Below are 18001 nucleotides of genomic sequence, written 5' to 3' on the forward strand. Positions count from 1 at the left end.
TGGCAAGGGCAATGCAGCGGGCGTGGGTAAGCTTCGTTGCTACTTTAGATCCAAATCATCATCTCTCAGCTGGCGACCCAACATGGCCAGCGTATACAGGTGATGAGCCAGAGATTTTGTTGCTGGCGGCGGACAACACGAGTGTGACAACGGAGGCCCAAGCTGACATCTATCGGGCTGCGGGTATCAAATATATCGCGGACAACTTGGTCTCAGAGTTCGGCCACTAGCGGCGGATGCAGACTTGCTCAAGAAAGCAGCATCGGACAGCGCCTGACGCGCTCCGTCATACGCAATTCGCGGCTGTCCCGATCAGAGAAACCTCTGACGTCGTAGTGAAACGACTCCATTGCTGCACTGTGCGGACACACTTCCTCCATCCCGTGCATCACCGTATCTTGGGAGTTCGTCCTTGCCAAGCCAACTCCAGCCTCTTCCGAAGCCGTTCCACTCCCAAACACCCTCATCGCGCCCTCTCGGACCTCGTCGTTCAGTTCCTCGATCTCGATGCGCTCCGTTCCTCCTCCATAGTCCTCAACTATGTTGGCCGTCATCATCTCCGCGACCTGCCTTCGCACTTCCGTCGTTGTGAGCGCAAGCAGATGGACGAACTCGATGATGTTCGCTTGTGGGTGGACGCCCTTCGGCAGGTCGCTTCTGGAGTTCGCTGCCCGTGCGACCAGCCAGAATAGCGCCCCAAAGCCAACACTGCTGTTTGGCTCACCCGGTGTCGGAAGCTGATCAACCAGGCGCTCAACAAAGGCGTCATCTTCCCACTGCAGCACGCCATTCAGTAGGTACAAAGTAGCAAGGTGGGAACGAGAAATATCGTGTGCTCCTGACCCATACCCTTCCGTATCCCTGGCATACGGCGCGAGTCGTTCACAGCGCCTCCCTCTCTTCAACACCAGTCTCGCTAGCGCTGCTTCCACCTGCTCCTCATTCTGAAAGAGCTGGAAGTCAAGCGTCACCATCGTGGCCGTCAGCATGACCGAGGAGCTGTACGAGAACTTCTTCAGCGCCGACAAGCCTCCATGGAAGTTCAACCATGTTACAAGCCCCTTCAAATGGCATTGACTCGCGAAGTAGTCACCTGCCCGGTGCTCCGCTGTGGCTAGCGTGGACAGCGTCATGGCCACGTGCTGTTGTGCAAAGACCGTGGGATCGTTCACGATCGCGGCCATGAGCTTCAATAGAGTGGTTCGCCGGCGTGAGAGCTTGACTTCAAGGTCGTCTGCGGCGGTGGATGCGTGCCAGACGTCGACTATGAGCAGGATGCCTTGAACTGTGGCCGGTGAGACGGAGAATTTCGGAAGGAGGACATCGCGGATTGGGCAAAACGACTGGGCGGACGGATCGGGCGAGCGTATTGCCATGTTCGCTGTCAGATCTGTCTTTGTTAGCTTGCTGTCGGAGCAAGGTCACGGGACCTATTTCTCACAGGCCTGCAGTGCCTTCCTGTCCGACACGACCAATGGTCCGGCAATGTCGAGGAACGGGTCAAGGACCGTGTTGAGGGACGTTCGCATAAGGACAGCGCCGTTCGCAAACCTGGTCGCAACATTGAGCCGAAGAGCCGGCCGTTTCGATCGCTTGTTCGGCGACTTGCGTCGAGTACTTGAGATCCTTGCAGCATGCGACTTGGCTTCTGACTGCGATAGAAGGTTATCACGAAGGGAGTTGTCGTTGTTGAAGGTGGGGAGGAAGTGCAGTCGGACGGGTCTGCCATGCATTGCGGGAACATTGCCAGAACATCATGTGTGGTCGACAGCGTCGTCTATGTTCGTCCGGCAACAAGAGAACTTTTGTAGATCTCCTCTGTCAACAAAGCTGGGGTTCTTCGCCAGCTCGCTTGGACCAAGCGCCCAGACTTCCGGGATCTCGCTTGATTCTCGTATTCCAGCGGGCGCTGATTAATTTTGCAGCTGGAACTCGCACACATCGCACAGATCCATCTCGAACAATGAAGGTCGTGCGACTATTGCCCAGAAGGAAGCCGGAGTAGCTTGCTTTGGCCCCAAGAATCCTTGTGTCGATCACCGGTGTATACATGCGGGAATCTTGCATAGACAGCGATTTCGTAAGGTGCTCCAAGGCTTGGCCCGACATTGCTGTGTTTGGTAGTCGGGGTTCGTAGGATTCGTCCGAATAGGCAGATTTGATATTGCTGAGTCGCACCCGTGTGGCTGAGTCGTTACTTGCGTGTCCTTCATCGGGAGCACAGTTCAAAATGTGGCGTGCGTGATCACGATTATGCCCAGGCTGCCTGTGTTCATGTTGTCAGAAGCTGAGGGCCCCGCGACGGAGAAGGTCAAGTCTGATTGGTCGTACGATGCGGTGACAAAGCGGCCGCAAAAGTCGCAGGCGGGACGGACGAGCTGGTTCATGGCACGACCAAATGCCTTCGGGGAGCGCTGGTCTTCATCACGACTTGCCCTGTCAGACCAGTGACTGGATCGGTATACAACGGCGTCTGAGCCTCCGTACGCCGCCGACACTGCCTGAATCTCTCCGATCTAGCCGTCATCCCCAGATCCCAAGGTCGCGTGCCATTATACGTGTCTGGTGGTACTGGTGCAGCCTCTAGCTGATCGAGTCGACCAGTCCACGTTTCGGGCAAAGTTCATTTTGCAGTGACGAAACTGGCAACCGCGGGCAAGTGGAAGAGTGTTTGGTCAGACTGCTTGATTGACAAGTGAGGCCGCTGCAAGACAGCACGAAGCTTCTGACATCTGTCCAATCGAAGGCTTCAGGCATCAGCCGCCTCTGATTCAGGCGACGACCAGTGACTGCTTCCTAAACGAGTCATTAGCGTGTTTGTTTCGGTTTGCCCCGGATCTTCGCCTGTTGAAGATGTATAAGTAGCTGTGCTCCCCTCGGCCCTCTTCTTCCTTTCTCTCCACAGGCCTTCCAGGGACAGGAAGCTGGAATAATCTTTGTTTGCCACGTCATGATAGCACTGGCTGCTATTTGATGGGGCGAGAGCACTCTGTGCCAGAGTCTGACGATAAGCAAAAGCAATGACAGCCAAAGAGACCGCCCAAAGCTTCGGCCAATGGACTCATCACGAAGCTCAGAAGTACGCCGAAGACGGCTAAGGTATGACAACGTTCGAATTCGCTTGCTAATAGTGCTACACAGAAATTACAGGACGTCATGCAGCGACAGTAACTGACTGTGCCACTACGACATTGACCTCAGCGGTACTCTCCATTATTCTCCCATCTTGTCTCCGCCTCCAATAGCCCTTGATCTTGGTATCGACTTCCCGGTGGTATCGCGCTTTGAGAGCTTTGTGCAACTGGACGTTCGAGAAGTGCGCCATAGCTACCTGCTGCCGGACGCTGGGCGAGTTCGGATAGACAAGAAACAATGGCTCTTCGAGGCTGTCGTCTGGCCTGAAACGATCGTTGAAGCCCTTCTTGCCGCCTAAAGGTAGCTCAGCAGTGACGAGCTTGTGTGACTTCCTCGTCAGGGTCTCCAGTGTCCTTGACATACCAGTCACTTCACCAATCTCGTCGAGCGGCTCAACGCCGAGCGCAAGTCGATCGATGCCAGCTTCCCTCAGAAGGGCCATCGAAGCAATCAACAGGAGGTCCACGGTGCCTCGGGCTGCTGTAGAGATTGTGATGCATGGATCGATGTGATAGCCGGCCTTCAGCTGTCTGAGTGCTGAGAACCCTGTGATAGTGCCTTGTGCGTCGTATGAATAGATGAAGGTCATCAGTCGTGATAACGCAAACATATCGAAGACAGTGACGTATGCCTGAGGACCTGTGGTGTTGTTGCGTTCCGCTCTCCAGTCCTCGTAGATCTGCGCTATCGTTCGCTCGATCGAAGAGTCTCGCTGATGTTGCGGGCTGTAGATACCAAGTTGTGTGCCAGCTTTCATCAGCTGTTTGCATTGCGTCCGGATTCTCTTGCCCTCAGAACCAGTAAGCACAGGGTTGGATTGAACATTCAGGCATCTCTCCTTGGCGATAGTGATTGTCGACCATGCCAATTCCTTGGCAACGACAGCCATCTCTTTACTTGCTCCATTTATGGCGTACTGATACCCGTGTGACTTGCACCACTTGCCGAACTCTTTGAGCACATCTTGATACTGCCAGACTGGACAGACAGGATCGCCACTGATGACCGCGACCTTGCCGCACAACCGGTATGAGATGACAGCCGTTCTCGACGGGTTGAGCCAGAACTCGTATGAGTGGTCTCGAACGCCCATATGTGTCATTCTCCCGTAGTGCGAAAGAAGCTGCTCGATGATCTGCGTCGAGTTCAGGTCGTCGAGGACAAAGTTCGTCTTCTGCTTGGGCGCCTTCTTGTGTTCGCCGTCCCTCACCAGCGACATCTTGGACACGGCGGTGGCGATATCGGTCGTCGTGTAGATGACTTCCTTGAGCGAACTCTCTTCCGAGCATCTTCGTACACAATGCCCATACTGAGGCTTCTGCTCTTCGAAGTATCTTGTTAGAGTCCGATCATGCTGTTCGATAATGGTCATGAACTTCTCCGACAACTGCTTGCCCAGCTGCTCGTGGAACGGAATCTCTGGCGCGGGAGGTGCCTTCTGTTGTTTCTGCTTCTTCGGCTCTCCGGTCGTGGTACTATTCTGTTTCTTTCCCATTGTGAGAGTTGCGGTGCCGGGAGAAGGATTGCTGTGCCAAAGGATTGAGGTAGGGTTGGACGACGGTCAATATATCCGCATTCCTGGATAATCTTTGTTTGCTCCCAGCGATACTTTGAACTATTTCCAGCCTCCATTTTGGGTTGTCTCGTAAACGGCTAGCCACTACGAGTCAAACGTCGCTGTTGGCGGAAAGGAATAGTCTTTTGGAATGCCTTCTGCCTGAGGCCAGTAGGAACTCGGTATTCACAGCCATCACGAAAAGATCGCCATAGCCTAGATTTGTGGGGTCGGTCCGTGCATGGCCTCGATTCCTCGTGAAGGCTATCCCAAAAGACCATCCTGCACGCAGTGCATGATCCCGAGAATTGGTTGCAGCTTGATGAAGTCAACGTCGTGCTGATGCTGAGCTGCAAAATCGCTCGTGAAATAGTGATCTTACCACGTTACCATTGCGTACATTCGACCAGAGCCCGAATATACCGGACTATTGGGAATCATCCGAATTTGCCGATGTGTCATATCCGCTGGAAGGAGTGAAAGGTACGCGTTGCAAGATGCAATCAGAGTCGTGACGAGTAGAGCTCCTTCGTGCGTTGCTCTTGCTCGGTAGACTTAGGTAAGGACAAACGCAATTCTCAGAGAAATTGGTAGGAACGCGTCAGCCAGGTAGGGGCGGTTCCAGGCCTCCGCAAAAGGAGCCCAGCATGATGTTTAATGCTCCCCGTGTTGGATCTGACAGAACCCACAGACGCGTCCGTGTGATGCACTCAGACATGGCAGTTGTTTGTGAGGTCGTGGTTGTCGAGATCGGAGCTACGAGGTACAGCGCCGATGATGTTGACGTTGTGTTGCAACGTTGAAGCAGTCACGCCCGACAAGCTGGGGTGCAGGTGCTTGGAAGCTGCCAAATGCACTAAGAGAAAGCTTGTGCATGAGCTTAAAGGCCGCAACTCTACGAAAATCCTAAATATAGGATGCGTTCGCCCTGAGAACTCATCATGTATCAGGTCCTGCACATCGACGCAAGCTTCCATGCTTCCAATATCTCCAAGCAAAGGTCCGAGACTGTCGGAGCTTGCATTTATCAGCATGACAGACGGCACATCAGGCACAGCATTTCTTTCGGCGTATGGGCTCACGAGGAGACCATGAAGTACGTACGGCTCGCATACCTCGTCATCTTAACAAGCCATGATGTCGTGCGTTGAAACGTATCGGTGAGTCTTTACGCACTCACTCGCATAGAACCTTGCACGTCCGCGATCCGACGTCAATCATGTCACCAGCAATATGATGTGAAGTCCGTCCTTTGATTCCAGGTACCGACGCGCAACAAGGACTCGTCGAGCGTGAATGGACCTTCCTTCGACATGACCGCAGTCTTGATGGCTCAACATCATTCGGGGATGAGCCGCTTTAGGCCAAGGCGGGTTCGGCACGTTGCCAGACGATCACTACGTCCGCCGCCTGACGATCTCGCCCCACTAGGTGGCAGTGGACGCTACCATAGCATGACGAGTGATGCGATGATGGTTCTTCTATCATCATTGTGCTGGTCGTGTAGGAAAGAGGAACAAGTTAGAGGCTAGGCAAGTACTTCTACTTGTCCGTTCAGAAGAAGGTCCGGCGCAAACCGAAGTAATCCCTTCACTGACCCGGGCGGAGGAAGTAACTTTGGATCGCGTGAGTCAAGGTCAGAGGCGGCTCCTGGTGTCATTGACTTCAAAGGGCATGCTGTCAACTCGGAAGTCACGACCATCGACTTGACAAACGGCTGCGAACGAAATCAGGCAATTTTCGATGCTAGTGAGACTCGGCTACTTCAATACCAGAGCTGAATATTGCTTGCAACCTGCCAGATCCCGCCTCAAAAGCAGACGTCTCTGGGTAGTAGGGGCCTATGTATACATGTACAGCACGTTGCTCAGTATACACCGAATGGTGGGAAGAACAGTGAATACTTCCAGCGCGAGTCACTGGAGTGATTTCATCGGGTTGTCTCGGATCATCGCTCGGTTGAAGATGTATAAGTAAGGGTCTTGTCGTCGATTTCTTTTTTCGTTTTGTCCACCAACAGTCTGCGCAACGATAGACTTGCCATGCCAAAGGTAGCATCAGTAGCCATCAGGCGGGGCGAGCTTCTGACAACTATCCTGTGTTAGGCAGCCATCACGGTACATAGTAATCGATAGCAACGAGATCGAGACCTGAACAAGTAGGAAGTGGAACGAAAGCCTGGGATTGGGGGTGGATCACAAATGACATTGGAAAACATATACAGCCTCGTGGGCACCGCGTCCCACCCCGTCCATGATCTCACCTCAACCCTACCTGCGCTGCCCGATCCCGAACAATGCAGCAGGTCTGACTCTCGACAAGATTATCAAGCATTGTCCCCTCCAGTGATCTCGCGTTGAGCAGAGTAAGATCTTCGACCGACGTACCCTCTAGAAGCTGCTTTGGCACGGTGATGCGCACCCGCATACGCTCAGAGACCAGCGGACCACCATATGATCGCCTCGGCACCCTCTCGTGTCACAATTGCCAACCATTCATCAGACGTAGCATCATTATCGTCAGCCAAACGGACGAAGGTCGTCCGGAGAGCTCGCAATCCGCAACTCTGAGCTCAGCGGTCTGTAGGTCGCGGGCTTCGTCATCTCGCTCCTGGTCTCGGCCGTTCCCGGGCTCACAGTGTTCGGGCTCTCTTAGCTCCAATGACAGAGACGACTAGTGGTGACGGGCAAATGGCGGAGGTCAGGGTGTGCTCCTGGTCGCCTTGTCTTGGCCTCGTACAGTGGGCCAAAACCGGCTTAGTCATCTCGGGCCGCTTGCTTCTGAGGATACCTGTTGCGAACAAGAGGTGAGCTTGTGTTGCAACCCGGAAGTCATGATGGCGGTCCAGGCAGCTCGAGCCGGTATGGTCACTCCAACCAGCCGTCGCGGAGAGGCTCTCATTGTGTGGAATGCTCCTTTGCTGACTCCTTGGCGCTGGTTGCGGAATTGTTGGAAACCCATCAACACTCAATTACTCATCAGTAGCACTGTATGATAGTGGCACTGCTGCTGCTGCTGCTGCAGACAGCAAGATTATAGTGTTGCTCTCATAAGTTCGGCGACTTCGCGTCTTCCTAGATCGCGAACGCGGATTGTGGTGGCCTGAACAACTGCGTATGAAAGTGGAATGGCGTGCGGCAAGGCGCTTGCAAAATGCTACCCGGACGAGATTCCGTGTTCGGGAAGCAATACACCATCCGTGCCAGGTGTCATACAATCGCGAGCCATATATGAATGGGCTCGACACACTCGACGCTGGGAGCCCCAATCCTCAGCATCAACAGACACCACGTCCACCTTCCAGAGCCTTTGACCATGCCTTCCTACCACGACGAGCTTATCGGCACCTGGCGCAGTGTGTCCATAACGATGTCCAACGCCAGCGAGACGATTCATCCCTTCGGCGAGGACGTGAAGGGTTACCTTGTATACTCCCCGGACGGCTACATGTCCGCACACGTCACAAGCTCAGAGGCCATGACACCATATGCTGCCGGCTTCAACAACCCGACTGCCGACGAAGCACTGTTCTATGCTCGCCATACCAACGGGTACACCGGCCGATACTATGTGCATGAAGAAGGGAGTCGGAAGGCGACAGTATATCATGAGATCCAGATCAGTAATCCTCCGAACTTCGTTGGTGGCATCCAGAAGCGGAACCAGGAGATCTGGGAGGACGACCAAGGGAGACTCCGGCTAACCATAACGGTCGATGAGAAAGTGAAGCTAGCGAAGGGCGAAGGCGTACTGACCCTTCAGTGGGTGAAGGTGGATGTGCATGACGTGAGCGTAGAGGTTCCGCAGAAGTACGAGAAAATAGGCGATCGCTGAAGCATGTCGAGCCCGTGGTCTGCTGGGAGTTGTCGCTGGGGTGTGCTCGATGTTTGGAATACTTCAGGTTTGGCCTTATTATCCAGGCTGGAATCGCTCGCCCATTCCAGAAAGAAGTATCGTCGAAGCCCATCGCAAGTTCAGTAATACAGGCTTTGCTCGATGTCATTCCTTTGCATGTGCAGCAAGTGAGAACCGGTGAATGAAAGAAAGGCGGCCAGGCTGCCTGCTCAAACGCCCGTAAACGCCCGTAAACGCCATTGCGTACAAAGTTGCTGCTCGCTCGCTTGCATCGCCGAAAGAAAGTGATGCTGCCACGAAACGCTCAAACTCAATTCGATAGATATTGCAATCAATTGTGACTTCATGCCGAGTCAGGGATCAGCTCATAACCGCCCTCGCTTGGAAGCACAACCGCAGCCACGGCAATGGCCAAAGCGCACAGTCCTTGAATGACCCATGACGCCGTACACATACTCCAGCTCTTGTCCAAGTACCAGCCTGGGAAGAACTGGTCGTCTGTGTCGAATAGATATGTCATGAGGGCCATGCTGATTGCTTGCACCACCGACCCCACTAGGACTAGTACGGTCAAGGCACCCCAGCCAGCTTCTCTCCTTTGCTTACCGCCAGCGAGCAGGATTATGAACGCCGCAATGGTCATACCCTCGATCACGACGGCGAACGACATCAGAAAGCCGACACTGCGCCACATGCTGCAGAAATAGCGGTCTTCGCCGCGGCATTCGCTGTATCGAGGGAACTCGACGCATTCTGATCTCGAGAATGGATGAGGAGCAGAGGTATAGAACGGAGGGAGATTGGTGTTCGAACATCGGCGGTGCAGGCCCAGATTCCAATGAAGCGCTGTGCCTTCCGACTATAGATCAATTAGCTCGGCGGACATGACTGAATCGGGAGAGAGAGAGAGAGAGCATACAGTCACTGTCTCGTATGAAATCCAGTTCGGTATTATGATGGATGCGATGGTCATGGCCGTGGTGCCCAGGAAGAGGAGCAGCGCGCCAGTGAAGACGATGCTGCGGGTCAACATGCCCGTGTAGTTAGCACCGGAGCCACCAGGCACCAGAGAAAAACCGTTGGCCATGTCTGCTGCGTGGCCTCAGACGGCGCTTCGTTGTACAGGTGACTCGAAGCTGTCCTCGTGCGGTGCGAAGGAGACCGTGCTAGCGCGATGGAGGAGAGTCTGCCTCGTTGCCTTTGTCGTTCAGACAAGATAGATCGACTGCCGATTGGTGTCTAGAGCGGGAAGCTGTCGAGTCGAGTCCCAGCCGCGTGGGACCAGTGTGCAGAATTATACTAGCTCAACGAGCAGTAGCAAGACGACGCAATGCTCAGAGACTTCGAAGCAGTGGTAACAAATGACTCGAAGACAAGCAGTGTGGTAAAGCGAACGCCACAGATGTAGGACCTCGAGAAGCGGTAAGTACAAGCCAAGCATCTCCTCATCATGCGCCCGGAATTCTTCGCCGGCTTGGCTGATTCGGCGGGGAAAGAGCCACCCGCTGCCATGCAGTGCCTCCTCTAGGATGGCAAGTGCAGTCGTCGAATCGCAGCAATGGTTTGGAGAGAAAGAGCCAACAGTTCACAGAATAGTCTTATTATCTACAGATCTAGCGCTCGTCCTAAGTGTACCATGTTCTTCCAAGTCCTTGTGCTCATGTCCATAGTAATAGCAGAACCCGTGATGTCGCAATATGTTCATCCATAATGTACAGGCACTTCGCAGCACTCCAAAAAGCTAACATCATCGCATCCCAAAAGACCAACATCCATGCCATCAGCGATGAAGCGTACCGCGATAGTACGGCATACTTGACTCTCATCGCAAAACGTAGCTTTCGTCTACATCAATGTCAATGTACAGAATCATTCATGATCCGTCTTCGTAGATCTCGAAATCCACCGCCTTCTTCTTGACAATCTTCTTCAGCTTGGCGACTCTCTTAGGTGTAGCACCTTTCTTTGGCGAGACCTTGTTGGGCGATCGAGTCTTGTGCACACGTTTCTGAGGTAGAGTCTCGTTGGCATTTTGGACATGCTCCTTCACCTTCGCCAACTCGGCTTGCTGGTCTTGAACATCGATCTTGGCCGCCTCCCAAGCATTCAAATATGCATTTGCGGTACGAGCCTTGCGACGCACAGCATCTCTGTACGTGCTCTCTGCGACGTTGGCGGTTCGCTTGGCCTCATTAAGTTCGTGCTTGACTGAGTCGACTTGTGCCTCGTACAGCATGCCTATGGTGACAGGGAGAGCTTCGACGGCTGGAAGGCGAGCGTTGTTCTGAATACACCACGTCTTGAGGGCTCGGACGATTTGCTCAAGGCCGGCGAAGTCATAGCGAGCTCCACGTCGGTCACCAATAGGCGCAAAGTCTTGCCCGGACTCGTCTTTGGAGCATAGCTTGGCGAGCCATTCGGGTACAGGCGCAAGAGGTGAGGTCTTGCGAGTGCGAGTTGTGCCCTTGGCAGCTGGAGACTTGCCAGCCGGAGTGGTTGGTGGCTTCTTGTTTGGCGACTGCTTGGGTGTCTTGGCGACATGGTTCTCTTCGGGTTGGGGAGTATGGGCGAGATCGATGAAGGGAGGCTCGAGATCGGGCGTGGAGCCGGACTTGCACAGTTGTAGCTCGAAACCAACCCACAGGGGCCAGATTGTGCCGTCTTTGGAATCGGTCCAAGTGTATTCGGACATTCGCTCGATCACGACCATGATAAGATCGCACTGATGAGCAGCTTCGGCTCCAGGACTGTTGCGCATACGATACTTTCGCTCTTGATAGTGGGTGCGACATTGAAGAGGGAAGCAGTCGACGGGAATGGTTGCAGTAGCACGCTTGTTGCGACCGAAGAAGTGTGAGATGCTTGGCGATCGTCGGAGAGGATGGGATTGTCACATGGGACTGGGTCGTTGTCGATCGGTGTGGGCTCGCAGATTGTCGCATGTCCGCCGCGGCGGTTGATGCTGCTCAGCGAGCCTGCGGGTGGCGGCAGAGCTTTCGGCATGGCGAAGGTGATTGTCGTATGCGTGAGATCGACAGAGTGCCAGTCGTCTTGATTGTGTATGCTTGTGCGCGAGGAGGAAAATCCTTGCCTTGTGTGCTTGGTGGATTGAAAGAGGATGCGAGGTTGAGAAGTTGCGGTGGTGGGCCGGATCTGTTTATTGTTGTTCGGGAAGGCTGGAATTGGAGTGCTGGTTGCCCTTGTATACCAAATCCAAAAGGCAACAGATAAGGCGTCACTTGACGGATTTCGTTTGCATCTGTCATGGCAAACGCCTCAGGAGCAGCTACTGTCTCTCCGTGCATATCCGACAGCAGTAGACCCTGTCACCAGTGGAGATGATTGGCAGCAAGCATGCACCTAAGACCACAAGTAACCATGTCCAGGTATCATTGTGGTGATAATGGTTGATGACATCTTTGCCTCCCAAGGTCACAACAACCGATCAGTGGTGAATGGCTTGATCATCATGATTCTCACCCACCGTGCGTGATTACTTCCTGTGCAGTGTAGGGCAAGACTGCACTCATAGTTCAACCTTTCTCCTGCGGACGACGAAAGACCTCGTCACCTCAAGCGATTGCCATACTTGCATCGCCTTCCTGGCTTACCACAGAACATGCTGACTCTGTCGAGTAACAGGTCGATCGGGAAGCTGAGTCCAAAGGTTCTTGCCAATCCTCTTGCGAATAGCCTTGACCTCCTTCTCTGTGCGCTCCCTCGTCCTCGTCTTCTCCTCTTTCAGTAATACTGTGAGACCGGTATACGGTGGTCGAAGAATGTTCATAGATCCTTTGGCACGATACTCCGGCTCTCGGCCGAATTTGCCGCGATTGATCCATGCTTGAGCAATGTAGATATCTGTGGGGCTCACCTTTTCTCCCTTCCTCAGAGCCTTGGTGGGCAACTCGTGATCTTGAGGAGGCGTTGTGCTCGGATCCAACACCACGGCACCGGTGGGTAGTGTCGGCTTAACGTCGGTCCTGACCTGCATGCCCATCCCTTTGACAGCCATGGCCTCGTTTCGAGCATGAATGAGATGGGCGTGGATATCTTGAGCCACCTTTTTCTTTGAGAACCGCATCTGCAGGATAGCTTCATCGATAGATTTGCCGGCGATCTGAGTAGCGAGCGGCCTCAATTTCTTCTGCGAGGTCTTGAAGAAATGCGACTGTAGTTGATGTTGTCTCTCCGTCCTCGCGATCAGCATCTCCTTGGTCAATCGGCCACCACGTCGGACGTGTTTCGCTACCATCCTCGCTTGCCATCGAGCACGAGCGTTTGGTTTGGGATTGAGGGCACGCTCAATATTTGCGATACTTCGTCCCTCGAAGACGCCCTGATCTGGATCATCTTCTTCCCTATCGATGTCCTGGTGTGAAGCAAAGACATTGGTGTCAGCCAATCGACCAGTCGCAGGTTGTGCCTGTTGCCCAGCGGCATCCCTCGCCTTTGCCTTGGACTGGCGCAAAGCCTGTGCGGCACGTTCAAGCGCCGTGGGTTCTTTGGTGACCTTCGTCTGGAGTTCAGTCTTCTTTCGGGGCTTTTCCTCGACCGATTCAGTCTTGTCGGTATTGTGAGCGAAGGAGGTGCTGAATTGTCGAGGGTTTGAGAGGCAGAGAAGTCTGAAGGAGGCGCAGAGCTGTGCATAGCACGCGGCATGTTGAGCTACCAGCAGTCAGTACGATCACAGTCTTTGCAAGAGGGCCGCATATTCACCTCGTCGTAGGCTTCCGGAGGCAGACATGGTTACCGTCATGACTGCGACTCGGTGATGAAGTTGATGAATAGAGTTGACCAAGTCTGAGCAATCATGAATGACCGATGCCGATTCAAAGTCACGATTGATGGCATTCACTGCACTGCTGTCGAGCTTCAATATTGAAGGCTGGTGGAGTGCTTGACTGTAGGCATGATTGGCTAGATCTTCCAGGCGGCTCTAGGCGTGGTTTGGGCTTAGTCAATGACGGCGCGGAACTGAACTTCCGGGGCTCGCACCTGCAGGGCGGCATCATCATCGCCCGGCAATCTTCAAGTCTCGTGTTTGGTGGATGTTCTAGCCTTTGCTCCGGCTTTCAATTCGTGATCGACTTGTCCTTCATTTTCAACTTCGCGACTGTCTACAACCTGCGCGTCTAACAGCAAGCGTCGCCTTCCCTCTGTCTTCCTCATCCGAAACCAGTCCCTCCTCTGAGCTCGATCGTTGCCTGGCAAAGGACTATCCTTCCGTACTTTCACATCTTTCCACGGCATCGACGCTCTTCACCACAGCAATTTAGTAACGAAACAATCTTCCACCTGCGAGTAGACGGGGTCTTTGGAGCGCCGGGCCGCATCGGAGGTGCCACGTACTATGGGCAAAGGCCGGTGGCGCGAAGAGGTGAAGGATAGCAGACGCAGGCAACAACACAAATTGAATCTGTGAAAATGGACATCAATTCACTACTTCGCCGTCTGGCACCGAGTCACCTATGAGTGCTCCTCCTGTTCCGTCCTCGACAGGATCACAAGCGCCCCATCAATTCGCACAGCGCACGAGTTCCGGAACTTCTGTGCCGTTTAATGCCGCCAGAGCAGGTGCTGCCGGCAGTCCGCTTGCGCGAGAAATTCTGCCGCCATCGAGCATTCCGGCACATATCCACAGCCCAGGTCAACGACCTGTCAATTCGTCTCCGCTGATATCGCCAGTGCCGACCGACTCGACGCAGCCGCACTTTCTGCGCAATCCAAGTACTTCGACTCCATCGATGGATACCCTATCCGACCTGGCTTCCATGCAACAGTCGGCACGACCTACGCCACCACCAGCTAAGAATAGCTCCAGCTCGAATGGATCACATCGTCCTGGGATGCCTGCCGAGCGGCTGTCCTTCGATATCAACATGGTCGAGACGCCAAAGCAGCTCATGAGAAGCGACTATGCCGGTTCATCACTTCCTCTACAAAGCCAGCAGACTCTGGCTGAACTCGTTGCCTTGGTTCGTGAGAATTCGGCCTCGTACGATGCTCATACACAGATCATCAAGATACTGCACCAGGGTCTCATGGATCATACCTACCCACCTGATACTCCCGATGCACGCAACAATCCTGCAGACTACGATCTCCTCCCCGAACTACGTCAGGCTAGAGAAACCGCAGATAAACTCTTCGCTGTCGGAGAGAGTCTCTGGCTAGATTGGCTACACGCCGAGAGCATGCTGGCACAGTCGATCGACGCAAGAGTTGCCGTTATGGAACTATGCAAAAGAGCTGTCGAGGAAGAATACGGCAGCGTCCGTCTGTGGCAGACCTACGGTGACTGGCTTCTGCATTGCTACAACTGGGCCAACGAACCAGCTGCAAGTGCTGCCCAGAATGAAGAAAAGATGCTTGGTCGAGAGCTGTTCAATGTCGACCAAGTCATGAGCGTCTGGGAGGATGCAGCCAGCTCGACGGGCCATGACCTGGCACTCAGCCATGAAGTATGGAACAAGTTCTTGCGGACGCGATATCCTGACTTTGAGAGCAAGATGGACGAGGATAGAGCAGCTCTCGTTCTCGACCTCTTCCAATCTCGCCTTCAAGCTCCTCACGCCCAATGGGAATCCACATTCCAAGCCTTCTCGAGTTTCGTTTCTGCAAACTTCGCCCCCGACCACTACGAACAGATCATGGCTGGAACACTGCGAGACTCGGCGGCTGTCAAAGCTATCTGGTCCGCGAGAGAGGTTCTTGAGGCCAACTTGCTCAGAGCCATTGAATCGGGCGACAAGTATGCTGAATACAACTGCTCTGTCGAATACATTGCGTGGGAGAAGAACGAACAGGTTAGGATCTCCAGGCTTGGCAAGAAAGATAGGCAACGAGAGCCGATTCAAGATGCCGCCGCAAGCGCTCGAATGATCAATGCCTTGTACCAACGAATCGAGCTGCGGCTGCCATCCGTGCTCTCTATCTGGGAAGAGCATGCAGACTATCTGGCAGAACGACAGAGCCCAGGCCTACTTGATCTGCTTCGCCGAGCCACCAGACATTGCCCATGGTCCGGCATGCTCTGGAAACGTCTCCTGCTCGCCTCGGAACTCGCCAAAGAGTCCTTCCAAGAGACTGAAGCTATTCAACAGAGTGCCACTAGGACTGGTATGCTCGACGCTGCAGGGACCGAGGAGCTGTTGAAGGTTCACGAGGCGTGGTGTGGCTATCTTGTCAGAAGGACTAGAAACCAGGATGCATCAGAAGAAGACGACGACGTGGCCGAGATGGGCATTCGCACCTCGATTGAGACTGTCCAAGGGCTTGCAGCTAAGCTCGATGGTCAAGCTGTTGTTGATCCTGAATTTCGTCTGCAGCGGAAGTACATCGAATATCTCAAAGGTCAGGGTCGATTCGACAACGCAAGACAGCAGTTCGACGACGCTGTCGAGTCGTATGGCGGATCCTACCGTTTCTGGTTGCGCTACTATGAATTTGAGATGGTAGCCTCCACTCATATCACCTCGCTCCAGCGAGATTCTAGAGAAGGCGTTAATCTGAACTCTTCTTCGGAAGCCGCAGTCGGCGTCCTGAAAAAGGGTCTCCAGCATGCTGGACTCGACTATCCTGAATATCTGCTCGAGGCGCTCGCGAATCACTGCGAAGACAATGAGGATGCGGAGACATTGCAATCAGCTTTGATCCTAATCGATCGCATACAAAGGGAGCTTACTTTACGACGACAGCACGAAGCAGCAGCCGCCGCAGAACAGACTGCTGCCCAGCAAGCCGCCGCTCCGATCGAAGCTATCGTCGAGCAGCGTACGGAGGAAGTCGCTGAGAATTTGCACATCGGAAAACGCAAGCGTGATGATGAGGAAGATGACGCTGATGCGACCAAGCGGCCAAGAAACGAGGACGTTCCTGCGCACTCCGTAGAAGAGGCTGCGCAACCGAAGCGCGACAGAGAGCACGCAAGCATTCTTGTCCAACACATCCCCGTCAGCACTCCTGAAGCCCGTGTCCGACAATTCTTCAGCAAATGTGGGCAAATCATGGGCCTAAAAGCTGTCAAGGAGGAAGGAGAACGCAGCTTCGTTATCGAGTTTCAGGAAGCCGACCAAGCACAATACGCTCTATCACGTCACGAAGTCGACTTCGAAGGCGCCACACTGTCAGTGACACTGAACACGGGCAACACGCTTTACGTGACCAACTATCCGCCCGCCGCTGACGAGAGCTATATCCGCGATCTATTTACGCCATACGGCGAGATCATCAGTGTCCGCTTTCCGTCCTTGAAAGCAAACAAGCATCGCCGTTTCTGCTACGTCGAGTTCAAGACGTCCTCGCAAGCTCACGCAGCGCTTGAGCTCAACGGCCAGACGAGAGATGAGCTTGAATTGACTGTCGCAATCTCCAATCCTGCTATCAAGAAGGAACGCGAGAACGCTCACTCCTCCGCCGGCGGCCGTGCGATCTTCATTGGACAGCTACCCTTCAAGGCATCTGAGGCCGAAATCGAGGAAGTCTTCAGCCAGTACGGCGAAATAGAGAAGACTCGTATGCCACGCGACCCTCAGGTCAAGTCCAAAAACAAAGGAATCTGCTTCATCACATACGTCGATTTGACGTCCGCAGCTGCTGCGTTAGCAATGAACGGTCAGGACTTCCAAGGTCGGAAGCTCAAAGTCAATATGGCCCAGGACGACAAGCCCAACTCGGTCCGTGGCAAATCTGCCTCGGCCTCTGCCTCTGTCAACGGCGGCCGCTCCGTCTCACCTGCTCTGAACGGCAACGCAGCGCCTTCATCAGCACAACAGCCGAAGCCGAAGCCAACAAAAGGCGACCTAGAAGAACAACGCACCCGCACAATCGCCCTAGCCTACCTACCCGACACGATCAACGAAGCTCAAATCCGCGCCCGCGCAGAAAGGATTGGCGGAGTCCTCAAAGTCATGCTCCGCACCGAACACGCCGGTTGCCTGATCGAGTTCGAGTCAGCCGCTGACGCCGGCATCGCCGCCCTCGAGCTCGACGGGCACGAATTCGTGGAGGGCAAAAAGACTCGAGTCGTCACGCAGGAGGAGCTGAAGGGCATGACAGCGGAGACGAAGGATGCGCCAGCCAAGAAGAAGAAGGCGCCAGCTGGACCGGGCGGGATGGTCCCGTCGTCAGTCGTCCGGCGGCCGGCGCAGCCTGGTGCGCGGAAGGGTGGGCATTTGGGGCAGCGAACGGGTTTGGGATTCGGGAAGGCCAACGCCAACGATAGTGGTGGCGGAGGAACCGCGAATGGCGAGGGCGGACCCAAGAAGAGTAACGATGACTTCCGGGCGCTGCTGGAAGGGAAGAAGTGATCAGTCCTCGAGTCCGAACAAGTGGTGAATTCCTGATGAAGAAAGAGCTCTCAGAGCGAACGCGGACCGTGCAAGGACAGTCTTGCTCGTTCTCAAAGGCGTCAACGGAGAAACAGAGCAAGAAAATACTTCAAATGGGCATCAG

The 18001-nt window shown here is 54.2% G+C and overlaps 7 protein-coding genes across 7 annotated transcripts; 2 read left to right on the plus strand and 5 right to left on the minus strand.

Moving 5' to 3' along the window:
- Window positions 1-248: 248 nt before the first annotated feature.
- On the minus strand, window positions 249-1733 carry AB675_1738 (uncharacterized protein; the record flags this gene model as incomplete). The annotated part of the gene is made up of 2 exons (XM_018141650.1): window positions 249-1390; window positions 1442-1733. The coding sequence occupies 2 exons, from the start codon at window positions 1731-1733 to the stop codon at window positions 249-251; spliced, it is 1434 nt and encodes a 477-aa protein (XP_018002821.1).
- Window positions 1734-3154: 1421 nt separating this feature from the next.
- On the minus strand, window positions 3155-4630 carry AB675_1739 (uncharacterized protein; the record flags this gene model as incomplete). The annotated part of the gene is made up of 1 exon (XM_018141651.1): window positions 3155-4630. The coding sequence occupies one exon, from the start codon at window positions 4628-4630 to the stop codon at window positions 3155-3157; it is 1476 nt and encodes a 491-aa protein (XP_018002635.1).
- A 3375-nt stretch (window positions 4631-8005) lies between these two features.
- On the plus strand, window positions 8006-8524 carry AB675_1740 (uncharacterized protein; the record flags this gene model as incomplete). The annotated part of the gene is made up of 1 exon (XM_018141653.1): window positions 8006-8524. One exon carries the CDS (start codon window positions 8006-8008, stop codon window positions 8522-8524), a length of 519 nt encoding a protein of 172 aa, XP_018002728.1.
- A 364-nt stretch (window positions 8525-8888) lies between these two features.
- Window positions 8889-9632, minus strand: AB675_1741 (uncharacterized protein; the record flags this gene model as incomplete). Its single annotated transcript, XM_018141654.1, has 2 exons — window positions 8889-9404; window positions 9465-9632. The coding sequence occupies 2 exons, from the start codon at window positions 9630-9632 to the stop codon at window positions 8889-8891; spliced, it is 684 nt and encodes a 227-aa protein (XP_018003032.1).
- A 786-nt stretch (window positions 9633-10418) lies between these two features.
- Window positions 10419-11548, minus strand: AB675_1742 (uncharacterized protein; the record flags this gene model as incomplete). The annotated part of the gene is made up of 2 exons (XM_018141655.1): window positions 10419-11267; window positions 11306-11548. 2 exons carry the CDS (start codon window positions 11546-11548, stop codon window positions 10419-10421), a joined length of 1092 nt encoding a protein of 363 aa, XP_018002856.1.
- Window positions 11549-12152: 604 nt separating this feature from the next.
- On the minus strand, window positions 12153-13292 carry AB675_1743 (uncharacterized protein; the record flags this gene model as incomplete). Its single annotated transcript, XM_018141656.1, has 2 exons — window positions 12153-13213; window positions 13265-13292. The coding sequence occupies 2 exons, from the start codon at window positions 13290-13292 to the stop codon at window positions 12153-12155; spliced, it is 1089 nt and encodes a 362-aa protein (XP_018003054.1).
- A 724-nt stretch (window positions 13293-14016) lies between these two features.
- Window positions 14017-17856, plus strand: AB675_1744 (putative RNA-binding protein; the record flags this gene model as incomplete). Its single annotated transcript, XM_018141657.1, has 2 exons — window positions 14017-16002; window positions 16330-17856. The coding sequence occupies 2 exons, from the start codon at window positions 14017-14019 to the stop codon at window positions 17854-17856; spliced, it is 3513 nt and encodes a 1170-aa protein (XP_018002989.1).
- Between the last annotated feature and the right edge of the window lie 145 nt (window positions 17857-18001).

Source organism: Cyphellophora attinorum (assembly GCF_001299255.1).
Source record: "Cyphellophora attinorum strain CBS 131958 chromosome Unknown Contig6, whole genome shotgun sequence".
Lineage (NCBI taxonomy): Eukaryota > Fungi > Ascomycota > Eurotiomycetes > Chaetothyriales > Cyphellophoraceae > Cyphellophora > Cyphellophora attinorum.